The 24,568-nt window shown below is 38.3% G+C and overlaps 1 protein-coding gene across 1 annotated transcript in view; it reads left to right on the forward strand.

Moving 5' to 3' along the window:
- UBE2H (ubiquitin conjugating enzyme E2 H) overlaps nt 1-24,568 on the forward strand; it is a 151,622-nt gene that overhangs the window by 108,985 nt on the left and 18,069 nt on the right. Inside the window, exons 4-5 of the mRNA XM_036759303.1 lie at nt 13,340-13,379; nt 14,230-14,282. Of these exons, the coding sequence (XP_036615198.1) occupies nt 13,340-13,379; nt 14,230-14,282 (93 nt within the window). The remainder of the gene's footprint in view (nt 1-13,339; nt 13,380-14,229; nt 14,283-24,568) is intronic.

The following is a 24,568-nucleotide window of genomic DNA, read 5'->3' on the forward strand; positions in this document are numbered from 1 at the left end:
CTCACCCAGAGACCATCCAGGCTGTCCTAGGCTAGAGCCCTGCTTCCCTCTGCTCTTTTGCGGGTTCTGCAGTTCTAGAATTGGTTCAGAGCCATTTTTTATAGGTTTTTGGAGGGACTTGGCGGAGAGCTCACGCTGGTCCCTGCTTTTCAGCCGCCATCTTGTCAGAGCCATTTTTTACAGGTGTTTGGACAGATTTGGGGGAGAGCTTAAGCAAGTTTCTGGAAAGAGTTCCTGTTTTCCAGCTGCTGTCTTGACTCCGACCCTGGGTACACTCCATTTTATTCTATGTAGTATAAAAACCAGAATGCGTAACATTCTTTAATTTACAAAGAAAGGGGGGGGGGGTTAGTGGAAAACATTTACAAATCACTCAGTAGCTTTTCAAAAAAATCGTAACTCACCTAGGTAAATTTCAAAATCTGGGTAAATATTAATTCCTTAGGCAATAATAGCTAATGGAGTATTCAGAGATGACTGGTGGACACTCAGTGCAACTGCTGTAAAGTTACTAACCTATTGTAACATTACTAAATCAATCTTCTGTTTACTTTTCCTTGGAACTTTACTGTCCCTGTAGCATCGTTGAGCATACCTATAGAATTTCCTTTACTTGGTCTCCTCTTTGTCAACCTCTTATAACTTGGCTTCAGCCCTACTATTCTGTTAACTGCTTTCTTCAAGGTTACCAAGTTATAGTTTAGACCTTCATTAGACCATTGTGTAGACCCTCATCATCATAATCATCTTCATTATCATAGTTTGCATTTACATAGCACTTTAAAATTTGCAAAGTACTTTATGCATTTCTCATTTTGTCCCCACAGTAATCCTGAGAGATAAGTGGTATTATTATCCGCTGATGAGAAAACTGAGGCAGATAAGCAGAGTGACTTGCCCAGGGTCACTGTTGTTAAGTGTCTGAGAGAGGGTTTGACCTTAGAGTTTCCCAACTCAGGTCCAGCGTTTCATCTGTTGTGCCACCTGACTTCCCTCATCACCCATCTCTCACCTGAGCTGTTGGGTTAGCCTAATTGATGTCGCTACTTTTGGGGTCCCCACTCTCTTGCAATTATGTCTTAAGACATAGATCTGACCAAATTTTCAGGGATTCTTTATTGCTACTATTCAGAATAAAACACACACTTAGCTTGGCATTTAAAGCCATCTATAGTCTAACTCTCTCTGCTTTCTCTGCTTAAATTCTGTTCCTCCCTTTAATGCACTTTGCATTCTAGCCAGACTTGCCTACCAGCTCATCTTTGAATTTAGTATGCTGTCTCTTGTCTCTTTACTGTCGCACAACCTGTACCTCATGCTTGAATGTATACTGTCCTCTCACCTCTACCTATTAAAATCCTTGGATTCTACTTCGTACTGCACTCCTCCTAGCCCCTAGTTGTTAATGCACTCTCCCTCTTGAAATGCCTTTCTATTTCCTTATCTGCTTATGCTACATTATACTCTATCATCAGTAGAATGAAAGCTTCCCGAAGGCATAAGTGTGTGTCCCTAGTCTCACGCCTTACAAGATGTCACACATTTAATAAACGTAATTCAGTTGAAACAGAGGACCAGTCTTTGGGAAGTTTGTATTTTTTTTTTAATGTAGAATGTCTATGGGTATTTAGTGCCTAGTTAGTGCAGATTAATGGATTAGATCTTCCACGTGAGCTAGTTAGTTCTGTTCTGATCTTCACCCCTATGTCTGGGTCAGGATGTGGATGGGTCACTGAAAATCCAGTGATTCTGATGGATTAGTTATTTTCTTGTTCAGACCTAGCAAAGGTCACAGTGAGGAAACCACCAATATGGATCCCAACGGTTCTTGGATGTATGGCCTTAGAGAGTTGCCTACAGCACTGGGAGGTTGAGGGGCTTGCTCAGAGTCACAGAGCCTGTAGTTGTCAGAAACAAAACTTTGAATGGTCATCCAGTCTGCTCGATCTACTACACTGCACCACCTCTCAGGTTAGTGATAATATGTAGAAAAGGGTGTATTTATACTTGAGGGCACAAAAAGCCAACGGGGACATGTTCTTTTCCCTTTTCCCTTCTGAACGGGTTTCCTGTGCAAAAGCCGAAGGCTTCCTACCAGTTCTTTCTCTTAAGTTAGGAGGCCTGCCACTGTTTCAAGGAGCCTGTGATGACTTTAGTACCATATCTTTGTTATATGCGTCTGTATTTAAGCCAATATCCCTGTATTTCACCTGTAGTACAATCTCAGAGTTGTAATTCATTCCCCTTCTGGATGTGCTTTTGATATTCTGGTCTTTACCACTGACTCAGCTACCTTCTCATCCTAGTACGTCCCTGTATACCTAGGGCTGTAGCATGCCCTTTGCTATTCTGGTCCCCTTCTCAGTGTGAGCTCTTTCTATGGCCTTCATTTTGAGGACAGGCCCAGGCCCCTTCCTTCTGAGCTTCTGATTCTCCAGACTGCACCACCATGCTCTCCTGCATGGGACTTGAATATTTTCAGCCTTAGCTACCTTTTCTCTCCTTCCCTCTCCTCCCCCATCCCCTTTTTACTCCTTGTTGGGTGTTACGTTTTCACTTCCCTCTTTAGAGTATAAGCTCCTTGCTTGTGTTTTTATCTCCAGGGCTTAGCACAGCCCCTGGCTCATAGTAAATACTTCGATGCCTCTTGTTTTGTTCTGTCTTGTTTTTCTTTGTGGGGTACATTAATGGTAAAATCCAAGCTAGTATTCTTATAATATTATTTTTCTGAAGGAAAGAGATTTAGTGACATTTGCCATTGGAACTGAAGTTCTAAGGCAGAAACTAAGTCTTGACTAAAATGTTTATGTAAATAGGTGAGAAAGCTTTCATCTTGTAGTTTGATGGAGAATTATCTTCCATCTGTCGTCTTGCTATAGGACAGTAACGCTTTCTTTATTCCAAATACAGGATGTCATTATAACTTACTGTTTTGAGACCTGCAAATGGGATTCTTTTGCTTACACTTGCATTGCAAAAACAATTTTCTGATCTATCTGCAAATGATGAGCCTTTTTATTTGTTTATTACTAGGCTTAGTTTGTTTTTAGCATTTGGTCTGATTATTATAAAATGTGATTATTTTGAATTTCATAAATCATTTGTCTGGTCTGTCCCTTTGCAATTCACCTCATTATTCTGAATGAAGTTGCTATCTTTTAACATATAAGTAATTAGTCCTTGTATTTAAGCCAGTTTCACCATTAACGAATGTTCTCTATTTTTTAGGCTACTTTACCCCTCAAATCAAATGAAACAAAAATTTAAGACTTAAAACACGTTTGTGCCATACCATCTTTCTGTAAACCACAGTCTCTGAAGTTACTCAGGCCTCACTGCTTTATACCATATCTTCCCCTGGAATTAGGCATGAGGACAGGTTGAAATGTCTGACTTGTTTTTCCCATGACTTGGCATGTTTTTATTGACCTTCTGTACCAATTTGCTAAAAACTTGTGGGTCAAGTGATTTTTCACCATAAGTGAAACAAATATGTCAATTTAAATGAACAATTCAAATCTGTAATAGTTTCCCAATTTATAAAAGTCTTGTGCTTTTATATTTATGGAATGACTAATCATTTACTTTTCCTCTATTCAGCAGTTCTTGTTCATCATAGCCTACTCAGTCATCACCCAAAACATGAGGGGCAGGGGACTTTAAAGTCAGCTTTTTTCTTCTTTTTTGGGGGGGTAATTATCAAACCTGTGCCAAAGTAGTTATTAAAAAAACTCTTTAAGAAGTTCTGGGTTTTAGCCGTTCTTTGAAAACACCATTATAAAATGCCTGGGAGGGAAGAAAATGTCACACCACAGAGATTTTAAGAAAGGCTACGGTTTCCATTTAGCTTGCCTGCATAAAAGTAGTTTTAAAAAAATCATTCCCTCAAAACATTATCTTCAAAACAGTTCCTGATTGCATGGAAATAAATGTTGGGAAAACTCCCTTGTTGCAAACTAACATAGTTAAAGAGGTGACAGCAGTGCCAAAGGGAAAAGAAGCATGCCAGAGGAAACATGTTCAGTCCTGAGAATATTCCTTCTCTGAGTTCCTGTCCTCTTCTTTCTCCCTCCTCTTCCCCCTTCATCTAGAAGTTTCTCTGCTGGTTGCCATTATCCAAAACAAAAATGCCAGATATGGTGCTTATTACTTAATGAGGGAGAAATACTATTTTCTGTATATTTAATTTGGACTTTTTTGGTCATTTTGTTTAATATAATGAAAGAAGATAACCTTAACGCAGAAAGTCTTTTTGGCAAGTGTTAACTTGTTCCTTATATCCCTTGTTATGGCTTTCAGATTGAGACTATCTTGTTAGAATGCCTAGAAGTCTAAATGATTAAGTAAGCATATGTTTATTTCTTTATGTTCCAGACAATTTTAATTTTGTTGGTGTTGGGTTGTATTCTTCTAGAAGCTTTTAACAACTAAAGTAGTGCTTTCATAAAAGTACAGTGTCTAGATTTAGATTTCTCAAATTCTGTCCCCTTAGGTCTTCTATCAAGCAGGGGAACCACCATCATTTTGAAGGCTTGAGTATCCCAGCTTTGAATAAGATTGGCCCTTTGGGCAAAGTATGCATAGGAAAATAGTAGTGTAAAGGAGAACTCTATTTTTCTCGTGATTGCTGTGTTTGGGGTTGAAATGTGTACTTTTGCATTATAGAATAACTACCATTTACTTAGTAAAATGACTTAGAATAGTGTACTCAGTGAATAATTGATGAGTAATAATTTTCCTGGTACTTTTCATTTTCCGGCCCTTGATGAGACCTGGCTTCCCTGGATGCCCTGTCTAGCACTGGGTGCACTTTCACTTGTCTCCTCTCCACCCTCTGCCCCCTCCTCTTCCTCCTTCTCGCTGGTTGTAGTTGGGAAGTTAGTGCTTTGCCTCCGTCCATATCTCCCACCTGACCAAGATATTAGTGGCTTTTGTCTATTGACAGCAAAGGACCCGATGTTTTCTTTGCACATGAAATTTGGTTCCTGGCTAGGTCCTGTCAATGTAGCCTTCCTTGGCCACTTTTTGTAGCACTTTAAGTCCTACCTCGAATTCGGTGTCTGCTAGGATGTCCTTTGCCCCCCACTCCAACTCCAGACTCTTGTTCTACCACCATCACTCAGGAACCTCTCATTTGAGGTTCATTCCATTCATATTTATCACCCAATTAAGTTATTCCTAGCAGCTGTTGAATACCCACTTTCAGGATACTCTTCTTCCTTCCTCATTAAATTTGGTGCCTGCCTGGTTCACAGTCCCCTCCTCCTCAACTCCTGCCCTCATACTAGAGGACTTCAACATACAAGTTAATGCTCTCTCAAGCACCCTAATCTCCCATTTCCTCAACTTACTCATTTCCCGTGACCTCACCTCAGCTAGAGATCACCTCAGATCTTGCCATCACCCACAATTATTCCTTCCATGTTCATGAACTCTGACATTTCTCCTAATAGTCGATTGTCATTCCATTCCTACCTTTGCCATGCTTACAACCTTAAACCTTCTTTTTTGTGCTTACTGTGACCATCTCTCCCTCAACCCCTCACTTCTTTCCCAGACCATTACCCTGACACTATCTATACCCCTCCCCCCTTTCCCATCTTGACCCTTTGGTGAACTAGTTCAACTCTATACTGTCTCCTTCTCTTGAGCTTCTTGCTCCCTTCTCCAATTTCTGTTGATATTGTCCTGCCAAGCCTCAGCCTTAGCTTACTCAAACCATCTGCTGCCTTCACTCCTCAAGTGCTGCTGAATGAACCTAGTGAAAATCATGAGACTGTGTTGTCCACTGCAAATTTATGTCTCATGATCTCTCCTCGGCCCTCATGGATGCAAGACAGCCCTTGTATACCTCCCTAATAAGTTCACTGTCCCACTCACCACAGCAGCTCTTACAGATCTTCTTATCCCTCCTCAGCCCTGCCAGGGCTGCTCTTCCCTCTGCCCACTCAGCTGAGAAGCTTGTCTCATATTTCGCTGGAAAAAACAAGCATTTTTCTTAAGACCTCCTTCTTATTCCCTCCTCTGGTCACATTTCCCAGATGCCTTCTGCTATTATCTCCTCCTTCATCCCTGTCTCATATGAAGAAGCGGCAAGGCAAACCCTTCTACGTGCATAAGTAATCCCATTCCAAACCATTTTTAGCAAGTTGCCACCTGTCTATCACCCCTATTCTCCTACTGTCATTTCTTCCTCTTTACTTGCTGCTTCCCCACTGCCTACAAATATCTCCATGTCTCCCCCTATCCTCAAACTCCCTCACTTGATCTGTCTATTCCCTCTTGTTATCATCTCACATCTTTTTTTGCTTTGTGACTAACCTGGAGAAGGACATCTACTCAGTGCCTCCAGTTCCTTTTACCCTTTTCTTAGCTCTGCACAGTCTTTGGCTTCCCACCTTATCATTCAACTGAAATTGCCTTCTCCAGAGTTAACAATGCTGTCTTAATTACCAAACCTAATGGCCCTTTTTTCAATCTTCATAGTTCTCTGAAGCCTTTGACAGTGTTGATCACCCTCTTATCCTTGATGCTCTCTTCTGTCTAGGTTGCTGGGACATTGCTCTCTCCTAATTATTCTTTTTCCTTCTTAGTCTCCTTTGTTGGATCTTCATCCAGGTTGTGACCACTCACATGTCTGTGCCTGTGGATGCTCTATATCAGGGCTGTCCAAAATGCAGCCCACCTACAAGCATAGAAATTTACATAAATGCTTTAGTAAAGAAGCTGAGCTACTGCAGAGCTCTCACTAAAATGGCAAATCAAAGTATATTCTCTGTTGATTCAATAAAAACCTAAGGTTGGACAGCCCTGCTCTATATAGTGCTCTGTCCTGGGCCCTCTTCTCTTCTCCTTCTTTACTATTTCACTTGATCAGCACCAGTTGATTTTCAATTGCCACCTCTATCCTGATGCTTCTTAGATTTACTTATCAATCCCAAACCTCTCTCCTAACCTCTAGACATCTTGTACTGCCTGTTGAACATCTAGAACTGGATGCCCTGTAGAAATCTTAAAAGTCAGCATGGTCACAACTAAACTCATTATCTTTCCCCCAATACCCTCCCCTCCTTAAGTGATTTGAAAGTAGGTCTTCCTGACTCCAGGCCTAGCTTTCTATGTGCTGTGCCGCTTAGATGCTGAACCTCCCTGTTGCTGTTGAGGGTACCACCTCCTCCCAGTCACCCAGGCTCTCAACTCCTGTCTCCTTATTCTCTCGTTTTCTATATCCAATCTGTTTCTAAGTCCTGTTGATTTTTACCTTCATAACATCTCTCTGTACACCTGTGTCTCCTCTGACACTGCAGCCAACCTTATTACATCTCACTTGGATTGTCATAGCCTGTTGTTGGTCTTCCTGCCTCCAGTCTCCCTATATTTTAGTCCATCTTCCACTCAGCTGCCAAAGTAACTTTGCCAATCATGTCCAGCCCTTCCCTCCCCCCTCTCCTCTTTCATTAAACTTTAGTGGATTCCTTTCACTTCCAGGATCAAGTATAAATTCCTCGGTTTGGCTTTCAAAGCTCTTCACAACCTGGCCCTCTTACCTTTCCAGCTTGTTATACCTTAACATCTCCCCTCCTCCCTTCCTGCCTATCAGTAGTACTCTGTTGTCTAATGGCACTGACATCCTGCCTGTTCCTCAAACAAGATCCATCTCCCAGCAGTGGGCCTTTTCATGGAGGCTCACTTCCATCTCTGGAGTTCTCTACCTCTTCACCCTTGCCTTCTCTCTTCCTTTAAGTTCCAGCTAACCTCCCACTTCTTTTAGAATCCTTACCCGATTCTCCCTTACTGCCAATCCTTTCCTTCTGTTGACCATCTCCAGTTTAGTGTGTGTGTGTACACGTAAATACTTAAATAGTTGTATCTATGTAGTCCCCTCATTAGACTCCAATCTCATTGAGAGAAGGGACTGTCTTTTGTCTTTCCTTGTATTCCCAGTGCTTAGCACTATACCTGCCATACAGTAGTTCCTCAATAATACTTATTGACTGTCTTGACTCTTTAAAACATTTCTTTTCCCAGGCTTGTTAACTGAGAGTACTTTCAGTAGGCCAGGCAAAAGAAATTTTAAAAAACCTCCTATCCATTAATTTAAGCAAAATCATCTAGTAAACCCTGCCTTTTGTAACTGATTTCCATTTTATGTCACCTAATCACTAGTTAGATTTTAATGTTTCCTACACACTCACTCAAAGTGACTTGGGCTCCAAGAGACAGTATTATGTGATGACTACAGGCTTGAGCTTGGCCCTTCTGGGTTTGAATCCTGCCTCAGGTGCTTACTGCCTGGGCAGGTCTCCTGTCTGTAAATTTGACTTAGTAACATTTGGACTACCTACTTCACAGGATTGTCGTGAGGAGCACTTGGTAAAACCTTTATACAGTACTATGCAAATGTGAGGAGTAATTACTGGACGACAGTCCGTTGCTAGCCCATTACCCTGCATAAGTGGTTTTGGAGAATCCTGTGCTTTATACTCTACCAAAATATAGTGTAGTTTAGGGGTTTGCCAAAACCTACTTAGCAAACCTGAAAGAAATTTGGCTAAGAGGAAAAGTTTCTATTTATGTCTCCAAAGACATAATAGTAGTGTGCCATTCCTAGGTGACTATAGCTTAAATTGCTTCCATCCCTGTTAAAATATTAGGAAATGTACAGGACCTAGCTTCTGCTTGTGGGTCCAGCATACTATCATCTCCTTCTACAGCTAGAAACATTATGCTGAGTCAGTGGCCTACTACCGAAGGATGGACCTTGATATTCAGGAAGAGAGCCTGGGCTCCTTATTTTTGATTCATTGTTCCTTCCACTGTTCCATAGTGTTTGCAAATTATTCAGAACATCTGATCTTAATTTTACATTAGATTTTTGAGTCAATTCAGTTCTCTGAAATGCATACTGTAAATGTTACATTTTCTGTTTATTGTGGAATTTGGTCATTTGTTCCCCCTCTGTTTATTTATGGGTCATCTCAGTCATTCCTTGGTTCAGATGTTTGGTTTTATTTTAACCTGAGAAGAATAGCAACAGACTTTTGATTTTTAGGACCAAGTTGACAGAGGAATTTAGGGGGAAAAGTTTGCCAGGCTCAGATGCAAGATACTGATGAAAGGGAACAATTTTTAAATGTTTGTACTATTTTGAAAACTTGTAGGCAATCCTTTTAAAAACATCTGTTTCCTGCAAATATGATTTTGAAAGGCCCAGGACTCCTGTGGGAAATGGTTTCCTAAAATGGTGTCTTAAGTTGCTAACATTTCATTTCCCTTGATTGATCCAGGCTGCCATCCAAAAATTTAGGTTTAGCAATCCCTTTGGTAAGGATACTTTCTTTATTTCTTGGTCTAGAACAGACTTTTTTTTAAAGTTTTGAGTTCCAAATTCTATCCCTCCCTCCCACCTCTCCCCCCTCTGAGACAGTAAGCAGATATAGGTTATACATGTGCAATTATGTAAAACGTATTAGTCATTTTGTACAAGAAGACTTGAATAAAAGAAAAAAGTGAAAGAAAGTGAAAAATAGCATACTTCTGTATGAAAACATTACCAGTTCTGTTTCTCGAGGCAGATAATATGCTTTATTATTAGTCCTTTGGGATAGGACAGTTGTTCTTAACCCCAGATTTTCTGGGGGTCTGGAAATATGGATGAGAAAAACAGTATCTTTATTTTTACTAACCTTCAGCTGAAACTTTAGCATTTCCTTCCATTATGAATGTAGGCAACAAACCTTTTTTCTGAGAAAGAGGTCCATAGGTTTTACTGGATTTCCAAAGCCAGGGACTGATGGCACAAAAACCTTTCTAGGGGAAATAATCTTAATTATCCTTCATTTGTGACTATTACACAGACAAAAATATCTTTGAATTACCAGACCTTAGTTAAGCTAGTGGAATAAAGAATCTCACAGTTGAGGTCATTTGTTGTTGTTCAGTTGTGTCCAACTCTTCATGACCCTGTGGACCAGACTGTCCATGAGGGTTTTCTTGGCAAAGATACTGGAGTGGTTTGCTATTTCCTTCTCCAGTGAATTAAGGCAAACAGAGGTTAAGTGACTTAACCCAGGGTCACACAGCTGTATATCTGAGTGTCAAGTATCTGAGCTCAAATTTGAACTTGGATCTTCCTGACTCTAGAATGCCTAGTATTATTTAAGTGCATCAGAGTTATCAAGCAAAGTATTAGGTAAGGTATGAGCAGAGAGGACCATTTATCTAGCAAGCATAGAGTATACCTAATAAAAGAATTGGTTGATAAACATGGTAAGACCTTGAAATGACTGTAGCAATGGAGATTGTGTATATGAAAAAGCACTTTACGTATCTTACAACTCTATAAAGAATGGCTGTTGTTATTAGTGTACATAGTCTTGAGTTAGTATGTGTTCTTGATGAAAGTATTTAATGACTGGAATTTCTTTCTTTATTGCTTAAGTCTTCTCCCTCTGGTCTTACACCAGTCAGTCAACATTTATTATGCAATTACTATGGGCTGCGCACTGTGCTAAGTTCCAGGGATACAAAGAAAAGCAAAAAAGTAGCTGTTGCTCTTAAGCAAATAGAAATTCCAGTGGGTGAGACAATGAAGTGAACTTAACCAGTTGAGGGACCAGGAAGGGTTTTGAGCTGAGTCTTTAAAGAAGCCAAGTAAACCAAAAGTCAGACGTTGAGGGCCAAAGCATTTCAGGCTTGGGGGCAACAGTTGCCAAAGTAGGGAAAATATGGCTAAGGTGACACGTTTGATGAGCTCCAAGTGGGCCAGTATAGCTTGACTATAGACTGCTTGGAGGGGCTAGTGAAAGGTAGGAGGGGGCCAGGTTATCAAAATGTCCTACTTTATTCTCCTCTTTTTCTTACCTTTAAGGAGAAAAAAAGATACAAAGAGTTTTTAAATCTAGCAAAAGGCTGGAATCCTAATTTAGTAAATATCTCTGTGGTCCTTGTTAGGTAGAAACATTTCCTTTTTTAGGTATCTGCATTGATTATTAGATTGAAAGCTCCATTCATGGTAGGAAATATCTGAAAATTCTAGGTCACTTTTTTAAAAATGCACTGACTACTCATTACGTATTTGTTTTATTATTGACTAAGTCATCTTTGATTTTTTTTTTTACTTTGGGGATGAAATGGAAAAGTAATGAAAAGTTATTTAGTTAATATGGTGCTGTGTATATGAAGAATGTGAAGATACAGTGCCTCAGTCAGAAAGACCTGGGTTCACATCCTGCCAGTGGTATATATTGTCTGTGTTAGCCAGGGTGAGTGTCTTAACTTCTTAAGTGTGCTGAACAATTCTCTAATACTAAGTTGAAGAACCATTTCAGATTTTCATTGATAGAAAGGTTCCTCACAAAGAATTTCTTACGGAAATCAACTCACTGTTACCTCTTCTCCTTCCCTTCCTCCTCCCCAAAAAGTAATGAAGTGTAGGAAAACAGCAGAAATAGAAAGGAAACAAAGTATAAGAATGAAAGACAACCTTAGGGGATGTCCAAAAGGGTAGATTGCAGTTAGATTACATTGAAGATAGGGGTAATGATTTTAAACTTTTGAACGTGATGAACATAGATGGATCCATTCAAAGTAAGAGAGAGCACTATTATAATCTAACATCACATTTGACGTTAGGTCTTGATTTGCTTGAAACTATCTTAAATTTATCAGAACCAAAGACAAATCAGCTGAGGAAATACAAGACTAGTTTTAGTTGACTAGAAATTTCTTTTGTTGAAAGAGTATTGTGTTTAGTTCTGAGCACCATATTTTAGGGAAGACATTGACAAGTTCAACAGTGTGTCAAGAGGATAGTGATCAGAATGACAAAGGTACAGAAGACCTTGCCATACAAAGATCAGTTGATGGAACCAGGGCTACTTAGCCTGGAGAAGAGAATATTTACTAGGAAGGGAATGATGTGATAGCTGTCTGGAAATCCTTGAAGAGCTGTCCCATGGAAAAGAGATTAGATTTATTCTGCTTCTGACTCCCGGTCCTGCCACTAGGAACAATTGGTGGAAGTTTCAGAGAGGCACATGTTGGCCTTTCAGGGTCTTTGCAACTTGGCTCCAGGAATACCTTTTCAGACTTTTCCCCTTCGTACTCTGTGTTCCTGCCAAATTTGCCTACTTGGCATTCCCTGAACCTAGCATTACATTTTTACTTACATGCCTGCAATGTCCTCCTCCTTCTGACTGTTACACTCCCTAGCTTTCTTTAGTACTGAACTAACTTACTATATCCTATGGGAAATCTTTCCTGATCTCCTTAGTTCTTAGTGATCTAAATTATTACTTCTCAAATTATCATGTATTTCCTTATCTACATAGATGCTGTATCTTCCCGAGTAGAATGTTAGGTCCTTGAAAGCAAGAAGTATTGTTTTGTGTTTTAGTCCTCAGTGCTTAGCACTGTGTACTGTATATAGTGGCACTTAATAATTGGTGGTTGGATTGAGTGGAAGTAAGAACTTAATAATTATCCACAAGTGTAATGGTTTGTTTCAGGAGATAGTTTAGTTCCTTCTTGATGGAGGTCTTCAGGAAGCTGGATGACCACTTGTCCTGACTAGTGTAAGGTAGGGGGAGGGCACCCTGTTTAGGCATAAGTTGGACTAATGGACTTTGAGGATCTTACTGAACTCTGATATTGCCCTTCTTTGTTGCATACTTGTTAATCCAGGAGAATATGATAGTACTGATTGTTTCCAAATTTAGCTATTCCGAAACTGAGTATTTTTATATGGGAAAAAAATTGACTTTTTGAGCCATTTCTCAAGACCCTGTAGTTTCCTTCAAACATAGATTTCCAGAAATAAGCGTAATGAAGTTGAAGGATGTGTTTTAATTCAGTGAGTCATTGTCCTTGTAAAATGCCAAAGGTAACTGGCTGTTTTGAGGTTTGTGAAGTTGTTTAGTGCTGTGCCCCCAATGTATCTGGGTAATGCCCAGAAGGATCTTCAGAAGAAGTTAGTGTTGAGCAAAAAAAGGTTTGAATATGCTAACAATGTGAAACATTTAATGTTTAGCATTATTTTCTTGAAGGAAACCTTTAGTTAAAAAACAAAACAACAACTTTGTTTAAAGGCATTTGTATGTAGGAAACGTCAGTTCTCCCTTCCTTCAAACATATACTGGCTTGCAAAATTGTATTATGTGTTTCTCTAATTAGAACTATCTCAATAACTTTGTAATAACAAAAACTTTGTTTTAAAATACTTTTTGTGTATATCATCACATTTATTTTGAAGTGTTGAAATTATTTGAGAGAGCTCATTTGAAATCTACAAACTGTTCTTTGGGTATTTTTTGCTACTAATTAACATTTCTTTTTACAGGATTCATGAATAAAATTTTCCATCCCAACATTGATGAAGCGTAAGTAAAAATTTCAAGTAGTTTAATTAAAATTTTAGTAGGAAGCACTTCTAATTAAAGAGATCCTCTTTCTGTTTTACCCTTATTTTAAAAAAAAAAAGATATTTTCAGAGTCTACCAACATTTGGAATTGTTAATTGTGGAAGTTTGATACTGTAAAGGAGTTTGTTGTAAGACCACTGTACAACTTATATTTTCCTTACCACCGTAACTAGAATTCTATTTACTTATACCTAATATTGACAGTAGTATACCTTACCTCATTCTCTTTGCATAGGTACATTGTCAGAGTTCTCTTTATGTACAGTACCCTTATTTCCTTGTTCAACCCTCAAAAAAATATACTTCATTTTACACTCAATTCATCAGTTCTCTCTCTGGTAGTTGAGTTAGCTTTTTTCATCATCAGTCCTTCAGGACTGTCTTGAATCATTGTATTGATCAGAATAACTAAGTCTTTCACAGTTGATCATTGTTCAATATATACACATTTTTAAAAAACCTGTTAGTGAAAATGAATGTAATTATAAGTGGTTACAGTTGAATCTCACTTTTATTGTCATTTAAACAAATATAGATGTGCTTTTTCTTCATTTTGATTGTAATATAGTGAGACTTTAAAACTCAAGATTGTTCTGTGGTCTACATCTACATCATTTTTGAGCGAATCTAATTATGAGCATCTCAGCATTGTTTTTCTGCCATAAAAATTTACTAAGTGGATGTGATTATTTTATAAAATGATGAATTACATAATAATCAAAATATGTTTCATTTTTCATGAGAAATAAAAATTGCCAGACCTAAGAGACTAAATTTCTTAAAATGCTACTATTTCTATCTTTTTCAGGTCAGGAACTGTGTGTCTAGATGTAATTAATCAAACTTGGACAGCTCTGTATGGTGAGTTTTTTAATGGCTTATTTCTGAATGAATGATGAGATGTTTCTTAAAGAATGTTAATTTGGTTTCTGTTTCCTCATTTTATTTAACTTTTTGTTGGGAATTATATTCCCATTTTGCATACTTGATTATCTGCCCTTAACTAAAGTGCAGAAGTTTTAAAGTAGTAATGTAATTTATTTGTGTGTAAGGTCTGTATGTAGAGAGAAAAACATGGTTTATGTGAATTTATGTATACCTTTTTAGTCTTAAGGAATCTCCTTTTAAACCTGAGAAATTCCCTTAGGGAAATATGTTTTTAAAAACAGGTTATGTTTTGGGGGTAAAGATTTTCTGATTCATGGTGTACCAACCAGTCTTGTCTGGTTCTCTTTTGGGATAAGGTGATAGAGCAGATAATTTTAGAGAAGATAATTTAGCCTGTATCAATTCAACAAACATTTATAAGATACCTACATCAGACTAGGTGCTAGAAATATAAACACAAAAGCCAAACAACCCCTGCCCTCAAGGAACTTTTATTTTACCAGATTATAGTGCTAATTTTTCATCTTCCCTAAATCAACTTATATTTATTCAGTGCCTACATATATGGTGATTGATTATTCTAAGCAGGTGGAGGAATAGAAGGAAAAAGGAGACCTGGGTCCCATTCTTAAAGAATCTTGTTGTAGAGAGGAGACCAAAAAAAGTTAACTAAAATGTAGGGGTAACATGTCATTACAGAGTTCAGAGAAATACATTGTTATTCTGGGATAGAAAGGATTCTTTTTGAAAAAGGGTCTGGGTGTTGTTTTTTTTTTTTTATCCAAAAGCATGCCTAAACATGGTGTCCTAGTTTTTTAGGCTGAAGTATTGGTTGAGAATCAAAAAGGGAATGCTGATTAGTAACATCACCTGGTTTTGTCTTGAGTTTTTCCTTAGGCTTGTTTGCCATTCAAGAACTGATCGTTTCCTAACCTTGCTTACCTTAAGAAATCTGAGGGGAAGTGTGGTTTATGGGGGTGGGGGTGGGTTGGGGAATGAACACAGCAAAGAACACACATTCTGAAGCCAATTAAACAGTCTTCTAAAGATGGGAAGTTTTGATCTTACATGGCAAACTCCCTGGAGTATCTAACATGATCATGTTTTCCTAAATCACATTTGCAGGGTATCTAGATCAGATACTACAGGCTGACTGAATAAAATAGAGTCTTACTTAGATTTTTTTATTTCTTTAACTTTCATCATAAAAGTTTTTTGTTTGCTAATCCAAGGCACCCCAACCCAGATCTTAAAGAAAAAGGAAAACTAGAGTGATGAAGATGTTGGCATATTTTTAGTACTTTATGAAGTATTTTACAAGTAACAACAAATTAAGCTACATTTCTCAGAGTAAACAAAATATAAATTTCAGCATGTAGTTGACATGAATTAGCAGTGTTTCATTGTGTTTGGACTTTCAGTACAAGGTTATGGGGTATATAAATATAGTCATAAGAAGCTATTTTGAAGATTGAACAAAATTTTTTAAATTGTCTACTCAGAACTGAAAGGGTGGGTTTCTCATAGAAGAGCAAGGTATGGTATGTTAAAAGTAATTGTTTCTGTACCCCTAAAAAGATCCAAATTAGATGACTGTGAAGAAGGTCCTTTTCAGCTCTAAATCTATGATTCTATGTAGTTTCTTCATTTTTTAATTTAAAAATTTATAAACTTAATAACCATCAACAAAGACAGTCAAATAAACCTACTGAATAAAAAATGAAGTCTTACATAAAACTCTTAGTTTTTACCAAGTAGAACCAAATGAATTAACAAACAGTAATACTTTGATACCTGCGTGGAGGAACTTTAATCTTATTAATATGGTTGTTTTCTTCACATGATGCAGATTGTGACCTATTCTTACTTTTTCATTCTGTTTGACTTTTCTCCATACCTTATTGTGATCCGTTTTTTGAGTGAGGGCATTTGCAAACTTTTTTTCCAGCCTTACATATAATTTCAGAATCTGTAATAAAAAGATATTGTCATAAATGTTTAATTTTCAGTTTGTCCATTTCCAGAGCAGAGTTTGCTCTAAGATATTAGTTCAGAAGGCAAAGTAGATAGTTTGATATTAATAATCTATAGGAAAAAATTGACTTACAAACTTAAATACTCGACTAGAAAATGAAATTTTCTTTTTTTTTTTAAAGTTCTTACATTTCTGTACTAATTAAATGTTTTTTTTTTATTTTGGGGGAGATGGTCATAAAATTATATATACATTTTATCCCAAGGCGTAAGCATCTAGAGCTGATCTAGAACATATCTATCTTTCTCCAATGAATTTTTACATGAATGTTTTCTATAATCAGTTTTTAGGGGAAGGAGTCCAGATCCCCAAAATCCTGATCATATTAAGAAATTTGTTAGGACTTAAATTCAGAAGTCTAGTAGAATCACATGATTTTAGCTGTAGTGAACATGCCTATATGCATTTTGGTTGCCTTTCCACTTCAGAATAATGATCAGGTCTTATTAGACTTTGTTGAAACTGTTGCTATGTGTGAAATCCTCTACCATGATTCTTCTGAGTTCCATGAACTTCTTTAGTCAAGTGGCAGTCAGTGAGCATTAAGTACTTACTTTGTGCCTGTCTCCTCTCACAAGCTACATGAAGTTCACCTAACTTGGTGAACAATGGTCATTTGGCCATGTCTGATTTGGTAAATTACCACTCTTCTGTCATAGACTGTGGTGAGTGAGAAGATTTAATAGATTTCCAAAGATTTTTCTTGACAGTTGAGTCAGGCACATTATCTCATTAGCCAGTACTCAGGTACTCATCTGCATATTTCCATTCTGTTGATGTAAAAATTCACAGAGAGAGGGAAGCAATGATTGGTGAAGAAGTGGACAATAATGGACAACTCAGGAACTTTGTATTAGGGAAGGGGAAGAGTTTCACCTGTCCTTTGATAATTTTATAGCATTAAAAGGCTGCTTGGGGCATTGAAAATTTCAGTGGTTTGCCCATGGTCACACCATGTTACGTGACAGAGGAGGCAGAAGCATTCTTGAACCCAAGTCTTCTTGACACCCAGACTAGAATGCTAGTCCCTGTGCTGCTTCTTTGATTGTCAAGATTTTTCCAAAACGTACCTAATGCTTCTGTGACATGGCTTAACTTTTTTTAAGCCTTAAGTATAATTTCACTCTTTTTGTGAATTGGAAGAAGTTACCTTAGTTCCATTCTTACACAGCTTAGGGGAAACATCTTAAGCAATCATTCAAATATTGGCCAAATGTACCTTTTGTTTCAAAAGGCTGCATTTTTTTTTATCTTCTCTGTTTATAGTGTTTCTATTTTTTATGCCAAGTGGAAGTATGTTTTTTGTTTGCATGTGGATGATTGGTTGGTCAACAATTACTGTTTGAATAGGGTTGAGAAATCAGTATTGATGTTCACCACAAGTATCACATGTCTTTGGAACAGATTCCATGACAAATCTCGTAGACACTATAGAGGCAGAACACTTTATTTCCAGGAGCATTCAAGAAATGTCAATTGTGGAAGATAAAATGAGAAGAAATCTGCTGAGACTGTCAGATTTGATGATAACCTTTAATGATACTTCATTCCATGACCCACCTTCAACATATAACATATCACCTAAATGCTAGATCTTCAGATGATGTTGGTATAGGGCCCAGAAAGTTAATCAGCTACACGCAGTCTATATTCCTTGGGATTTAGAAACTTACTTGGAATTCGGTAGTGATGACCCTTTCATGATGGTCTGCATTAGAGCTATCAAATAAATGTTCCATTTTGTGAAGTTCATAGCATAGACCAGGCTCTAGCACTAAACAGCCTCTATCTCAAAACTGGTGCTGCAGAATTAGCAATTAATTTACTGTTTCCTTTGAGAACTTGAGTGAAAGATAGTTTTTTATTTTGGCCCCTGGGTAGTTCCAACGTGGGCACCTAGGTGGCACAGTGGATAGAGCACTGGGCCTGGAGTCAGAAAGACCTGAGTTCAAATATGGCCTCTGACAGGTATAAGCTGTGTGACCCTGGGCAAGTTGTTTAACTGCTAGCCTCAGTTTACTCGTCTTGTAAAATGATCAGGAGGACAGGGCAAACTGCTCCAATATCTCTGCCAAAAAACCCCAAGAAGAGTTGCACGTGCCTGAAAAACAACCGAACAACAAAATTCCAACATGTTACAACTTAATTGATGGATGTGATCTCTGGTCTGTCTCCTTTTCCGAAATCTAGGATTCATCATGTGGGGAACAGTAGTCTCCCATGTTCATGGGCACTTAACCTCGGAATCAGTACGGAGTTACATACTGATAGTTCTTACTGTTCAGACATCATAGAACACTCTAAGTTGTTGCTCAGTGATTAAAAGCTTGATACTGAATTTAAGTGTGAGCTGCAAAACATACCAGGTTACTTATTAACTGCCCTTATTTATAGAAAGTTAATAACAAATCTTGTAGTCGTGATGATGCTTTTGATTGCAATCCCTGAGGTAAGAAGGGTCACACCAGTTTTATGCTTAAACAAGAAGACCTTAAATGAACATCTAAGAAATGAAAGAAATAATTTTATGATTTAAATGAGAACATTCTTATCCTTTGGAACCCATACTCTGAAGATCTGCAGCCATGTTAAGAGTTATAAGGAAGCACCACATAAATTTTGATGAGAAAGAATTTACTTCCTTCAAATTTGTTTAATAATTGCATTATTTCTTTGATTTTCTGCAGTTTGTCAACTACAGGGGATTTTTCACATAACCCCCCACCATATTTCTGGGGTTTGAGGAACAATATTTGATAATTAGGTCAGAATCTTTAAAATGATTTCTTTTAAATGACCAAATAGTATGGTCCTGGTTTGCTACTTTAAAAATATGCTTGCTGTACTCAAAATGTTTTAGCATCCCATGCTTTTCATAATTACCCTTTTCTACAGCTACAGAGTTGTCTGCTTTTGGTTTATGGACCTTTTAAATTATTATTTTGGAGTAGATGTACCCAAGCATGCAGAATATTGATTGCTTCAGTGCTTCATCAAATTAACCTTCCAAGTGCTTTGATCTTGGGTGTAGTTTGAATATTTCTTAGACTTCACTTGTATCATCAAGGAGTTCTTACTATTTTTAAAAGGTCTAGTTAGTTATGATTTGTCATTTTGCAAGCCTTTATTAAACACCTATCATGTAAAGCCCCATGTTGGATGTGGGAAATAGTTTCAATAATACATGAGCCTTGTCCTCATGAAGCTTACAGTCTAGTAGGGGAATAAAACACAGACAATTATAATTCACTATTACATACTTAAGGAAAAATTTTTTAAGTACTCTTAGGTCAGAGGTAGAAGGTCATTACTGACTTACAGGGAGAAGCATTAGGTTTCTTGGAGGAGGTAGCATTTGAGTTAGACTTTAAAGGAGTGTAGCATTTCAATAGGAAGGAGATATAGGGGTAAGAAAGGACATTCTAGGCAAAGGGAACAATGTGAGCAGAGGCAAAAAGATGGGAAATTTCAGGGTATGTTCAGGGAAAAGCTTAGTCCAATTTGAATAGATTATAGAGTGCATGGAGGGGAGAGGAAGAAGTAAGGTGAAAAAATAGATTGTGAAACATTGTGAAAAGCCTTAAGTGCCAGGCAAAGGAGTTTAAATTTTGCTCAATGGGTAATAGGTAACAACTGAATATTTCTAATCAGAGAAATAACATGACCAGATCTATGTAGAAGAAAAGTTATTCTAGCAACAGTACGTGAAGGATAAAGTGCAGGCAGGAAGACCTGTTATGAAGCAGTTTTCAATAGTCTAGTCATACTGAGGCCCTGTACTGAGAGGACAGCAGAGAAGAAGGTTTGGAGTTGGATTTGACAGGACTTGGTAAGTGCATATGAGAGACCAGAGAGTACAAAGAGTAAGTGATATTCCTGTGGTTTTGATCATAGAAAAGTAGATCGATTCCTGGCAAAACAGACAGAAAAAACTGAAATCAGAAGAAAAAGAGCAAGATTGTTAACTTAGTTTTGGCCATGGTTAGATTGAGATACTGATTTGGGGAGATGGTCTGTAAACAGTTGCACACTGGGTATAGATCTTAGGAGAGAAGCATCATCTGCATAGATCCTCATAATTAAAGCCATGTTGAGTGAATGAGCTTGCCAAAGGAGAAAGTATAGAGAAAGCAGGAAGGCTAGTCAGAACCTTCATTAGAGAACACCTTCATTAGGGGGTAGGAAAGCATGAATCCACAAGGACAGCAGGGGTGAAGCACTTAGGAAAGGAGAACCAAGAAAATGTGGTATTCCTGAATTCAAGGGAAGGAAATATATTCAATAGGAGAGGGTGGCAAAATAATGTTAAGAGCTACAGGGGTCCGGGATACTAAGTACCGAACAAAAGTAATTGGGATTGGTGATTAGGAAGTCATTGGTGACCTTTAAAAGAAGCTTCAGTTCAACAGTGGGGTTGGATGCCAGCTTCCAAGAGTTTAAGAGAGTGGGTCCTGAGGAAGTAGGTCAATAAACATCTCTTATGTGGCCACTCTTTTGTTCCAGACATGGTACTAAGCACTGAGGACACAGAAAGAGGCAAAAGACAGGCCCTGCTCTCTAAGAGCTCACAATCTAATGGGGGAGATAATGCAAATAGTTGTATATATAAGATAATTCTGAAGTGATCCACAGAGGGATTGGAGAAGTTTGCTGTAGAAGGTGGGATTTTGCCTGGAACTTGAAGAAGCCAGGAAGCAAAGATGAGGAAGGAAAACATTCCATATGTGGGGGTTAGCCAGTGGAAATGTCTGAAGTTGGGAGAATGGCTTATTTGAGGGGACAAGGAGCCTGTGTCATTGGATCACAGAGTGTGTTTTGGGAAGTAAGGTGTAAGAAGTAGGAAGGGATAAGTAATGAACTTTGGATTCCAGAGGATTTTATATTTGATCCTTTAAGTATTTAGGATCCACTGGAATTTATTGAGTTTTTATTGAGGTTGTGGGTCACACATGCACTTTAGAATGATCATTTTCACAGCTGAGTGGAAGATAGACTGGAATGGAGAGAGAGTTGTGACAGTGAGACCGACTCTTTCAGTACTTGAGGTGTCAGAAGAGAGAAGGGGGAGATGGTCTACAAACAGTTGCACATGTGGGTATAGATGTGAGAGATGTCATGAAGGTAGAATGGACAGGACTTGGCGACAGAAGTGAGAGTAAGGAACGGAGGGTGCCGCCTGGATTGTGAACCTAGGTGACTAAGTTGCACTCTCTCAATGGTAATAGTGAAGTAAAGAAGCGAAAAGGTAAATTCAGTTTGGGACATACTAAATTGGTGATCTCTACAGCAGGCTGTCCCATTTGAAATGTCCCAAAGACAGTTACAGACTCGAGATTAGAGGTCGACAGAGAGATTGGGGCTGGATAGATAGATTTGAAATTCGTCTGCATAAGAGATCATCATTGAATCCGTGGGGGTTGATGAGGTGACTGAGTGAAATAGTAGAGAGGAAGAAGAGCAGGGGCCCAAGATGGAGCCTTGTGGCACGTGGGACTTGGATCCTTATAGGTTATTGGGCAAGATGTGGATGAAGAACCAGCAAAAGAGACTGAGAACGAGTGGTTGGATAGGCAGGGGAGAACCAGGGCAGAGTGTCGTGAAAACCTAGTGGAAAGAGAGTATCAAGGCTCCAGAGAGGACTAGAGGGATGAGGAGAAAGAAAAGGTCATCGGATTTGGCAGTTAAGAGATCATTAGTAACTTTGGAGAGGACAGTTTCATTTGAATGATGAGGTGGAATGCTAGACTGCAGAGCTTAAGAGAGTGAGAGTAACGGAAGTGGAGACACCCATTGCATAACCTTCTCAAGAGTTTAGTTACAGAAGGGAGGGAAGCTATGGAACAGATTGAATGAGGACTTTTTTTGAGGATGGGAGAGATGGACATGTATGTCGGCAGTAGAGAAGCAGCCAGTAGAAAGGGAGAGATTGCAAGTAAGTGAGAGATTGAGGATGAGAGAGCAAAGGGAGAGATGGGGTGGAAATGGGATCCCTGTGTATGTATAGTGGTTTGCCTTGGTGTGGAGAAGGGCCCCTTCATTATGTGAGTTAGGCAAGAAGGAGAAGATAGGGACATCAGGTATTGGGTAACTTTTTCAAGAAGTTTAGTACTAAAGGACAGGAAATTTGAGATGGTAGCCATGAGGTGTAGAAGAGGCAAAGGAAAACTTTCCACCTAAGTCTTCTCTGTTTGAATTAACCATATAATTGAGTATATGCTTGAATTTCCTCTTTAAGAGATGGGTGGTGATGTTCTGCGTGAGAAGCATATCAGTGGTGGCAGGGTCTAGTACACTGACATTTTGTAAATTTAACAGCAGTAGAGCAAGTTCTTTTGATAGCCAGTATCAGTTTATTTTACAACACGAAGATCTATGAGGTAGCCAACTTTAGAATGTACAGTTGAAGAGATAGGATGTTCCACATTAAAGCCAGGTTCAGTTCTGTTGTTCAGAAAGTTACTTCTGATCTCAAACCATTTCTCTTTTTCATGTCTGCCTATCTCGATCACACTATACATTTTGGTTTATTGTTTTCCAGGAGAAATTTTTCGGTTTCATCTATTTACCAAGACTTTTCATATAAATATCTTCTCTCAGTTACATAGAGCTAAATGGCCAATTTGTTAATTATTTAAGGGAGAAAAGAAGTAGCCATTCTCCCTTTCAGTTTTCTATGTTCTTATTCCTCATAAGCACCTTTTCTAGGAATTGAGTAGAATAGAAAGGAGGTGAAAAATTCAGTTAATTTTGCTTAATTTTGGTAAAAACAAAAATTTAAAGATTTATACGTGTTCTGTTCCAGCCTTAGAACACTAACTGCGTAGTTTCATGCAAAGTAGATAATAATTGAGTAAATGAATGAATTAAAATGTTATGGCTAGTCACATTACAGACTAGTTCCATATAATTCATTATCCCGATTTTTCATGTAACTAAACTATATTTACTTTTGTGATCTTGATTTTACTAAGTAAACATTAAGATGATGAGAGTTTTGCCAATTCCTATTACAGAAAATATGATAATTGGACAGGGATAGTATGAATAAAATTATTGACTAAAATGAGGTATTCCCTCTTTCCCCAGGGGTGCTAATGGGCCCAAAAGTGGTCACAAGTCCTACAATTGGAGGGTAAAATCCATGAACCAATAACTAGTCCCTAAGTAATAGTGACTTTCATACTTTATACCCATAAACATCTTTTCCTCCAATCCTTCTTTAAATCTTGCTATTTAAAATAACTTAGAGTCCTTATCCATGATTAACATCTGTTCATTTGCTCTTATAAAACTTTCAGGGGCTCTGAATAGGATTGCAGGCTAAAGTTAGGCCAAAACAAACTGTGTGGCCCTATCACCTATTGATAACATTATTCCTGTGGAATTAACTGTGTGCTGCAATATTGCTCTGCCAAACCCAATATTGTTTTATGATTATTTAAAAACATTAAGTAGGTTATGCCTTTGCTGCTATTAGAAGGATATTGGGTTGGCAAAGTGGACCATGTAGTTTCTTAGGGGCTCTGGGTAGACCAACCCACTTAAGAACAAATACAAATCTCTTTCCATAGTCAGAGATCTCCGAATTTTAGAGACAAAAGGGATTTTGGACATTAGCTAATTAACTGTCCTTGTTTTAGATGATTAATCGGAGGCCCAGATAGGTTAACTGTCCATGGTCACAAAGCAAGTATCTATCACATGTACTCTTCTCAGCACTCACTGTGTGAAGTACTGAGCACACAACTCAAGGTTGAGAATGGGGAATGCAGATGAGAGAAGCACATTCCAGATGAGGGGCAGTGATGGAAAAAGAAGCAGAAGGCGTGGTGGTACCGAGAAAAAACTTCCCAACTGGAGTAGAGGCTGTATGTTTGAGAATTAGGCTGGATTGATAAAATGGAGACAGATTGTAATGGCCATGAATAGTAGGCCACAGAAGTTAATGTTTGTCAGTAAGTTGATGGCTGCTTCAGTACTTCAGGCATCTACAATTTCAACATTGTGAGTTTTTACCACCCCCCTCATCCTCTTATACCCCCACAATCACCACATGGAAGTGGTCTTCATGAGTTTCTGTGTTCTAAAAAACAAAAGGCTGCCTGGTAGCCAGGCTTCTAGTGATGATCCTTTCAGAACTTAGGCTGGTACATGGATGACAGATGTTCAGTCTATCTCTGGGGCTGTTTTCCCATGCCCTTGTGGCTCGGGTAGCATTTGCTCA

Source organism: Trichosurus vulpecula, chromosome 5 (assembly GCF_011100635.1).
Source record: "Trichosurus vulpecula isolate mTriVul1 chromosome 5, mTriVul1.pri, whole genome shotgun sequence".
Lineage (NCBI taxonomy): Eukaryota > Metazoa > Chordata > Mammalia > Diprotodontia > Phalangeridae > Trichosurus > Trichosurus vulpecula.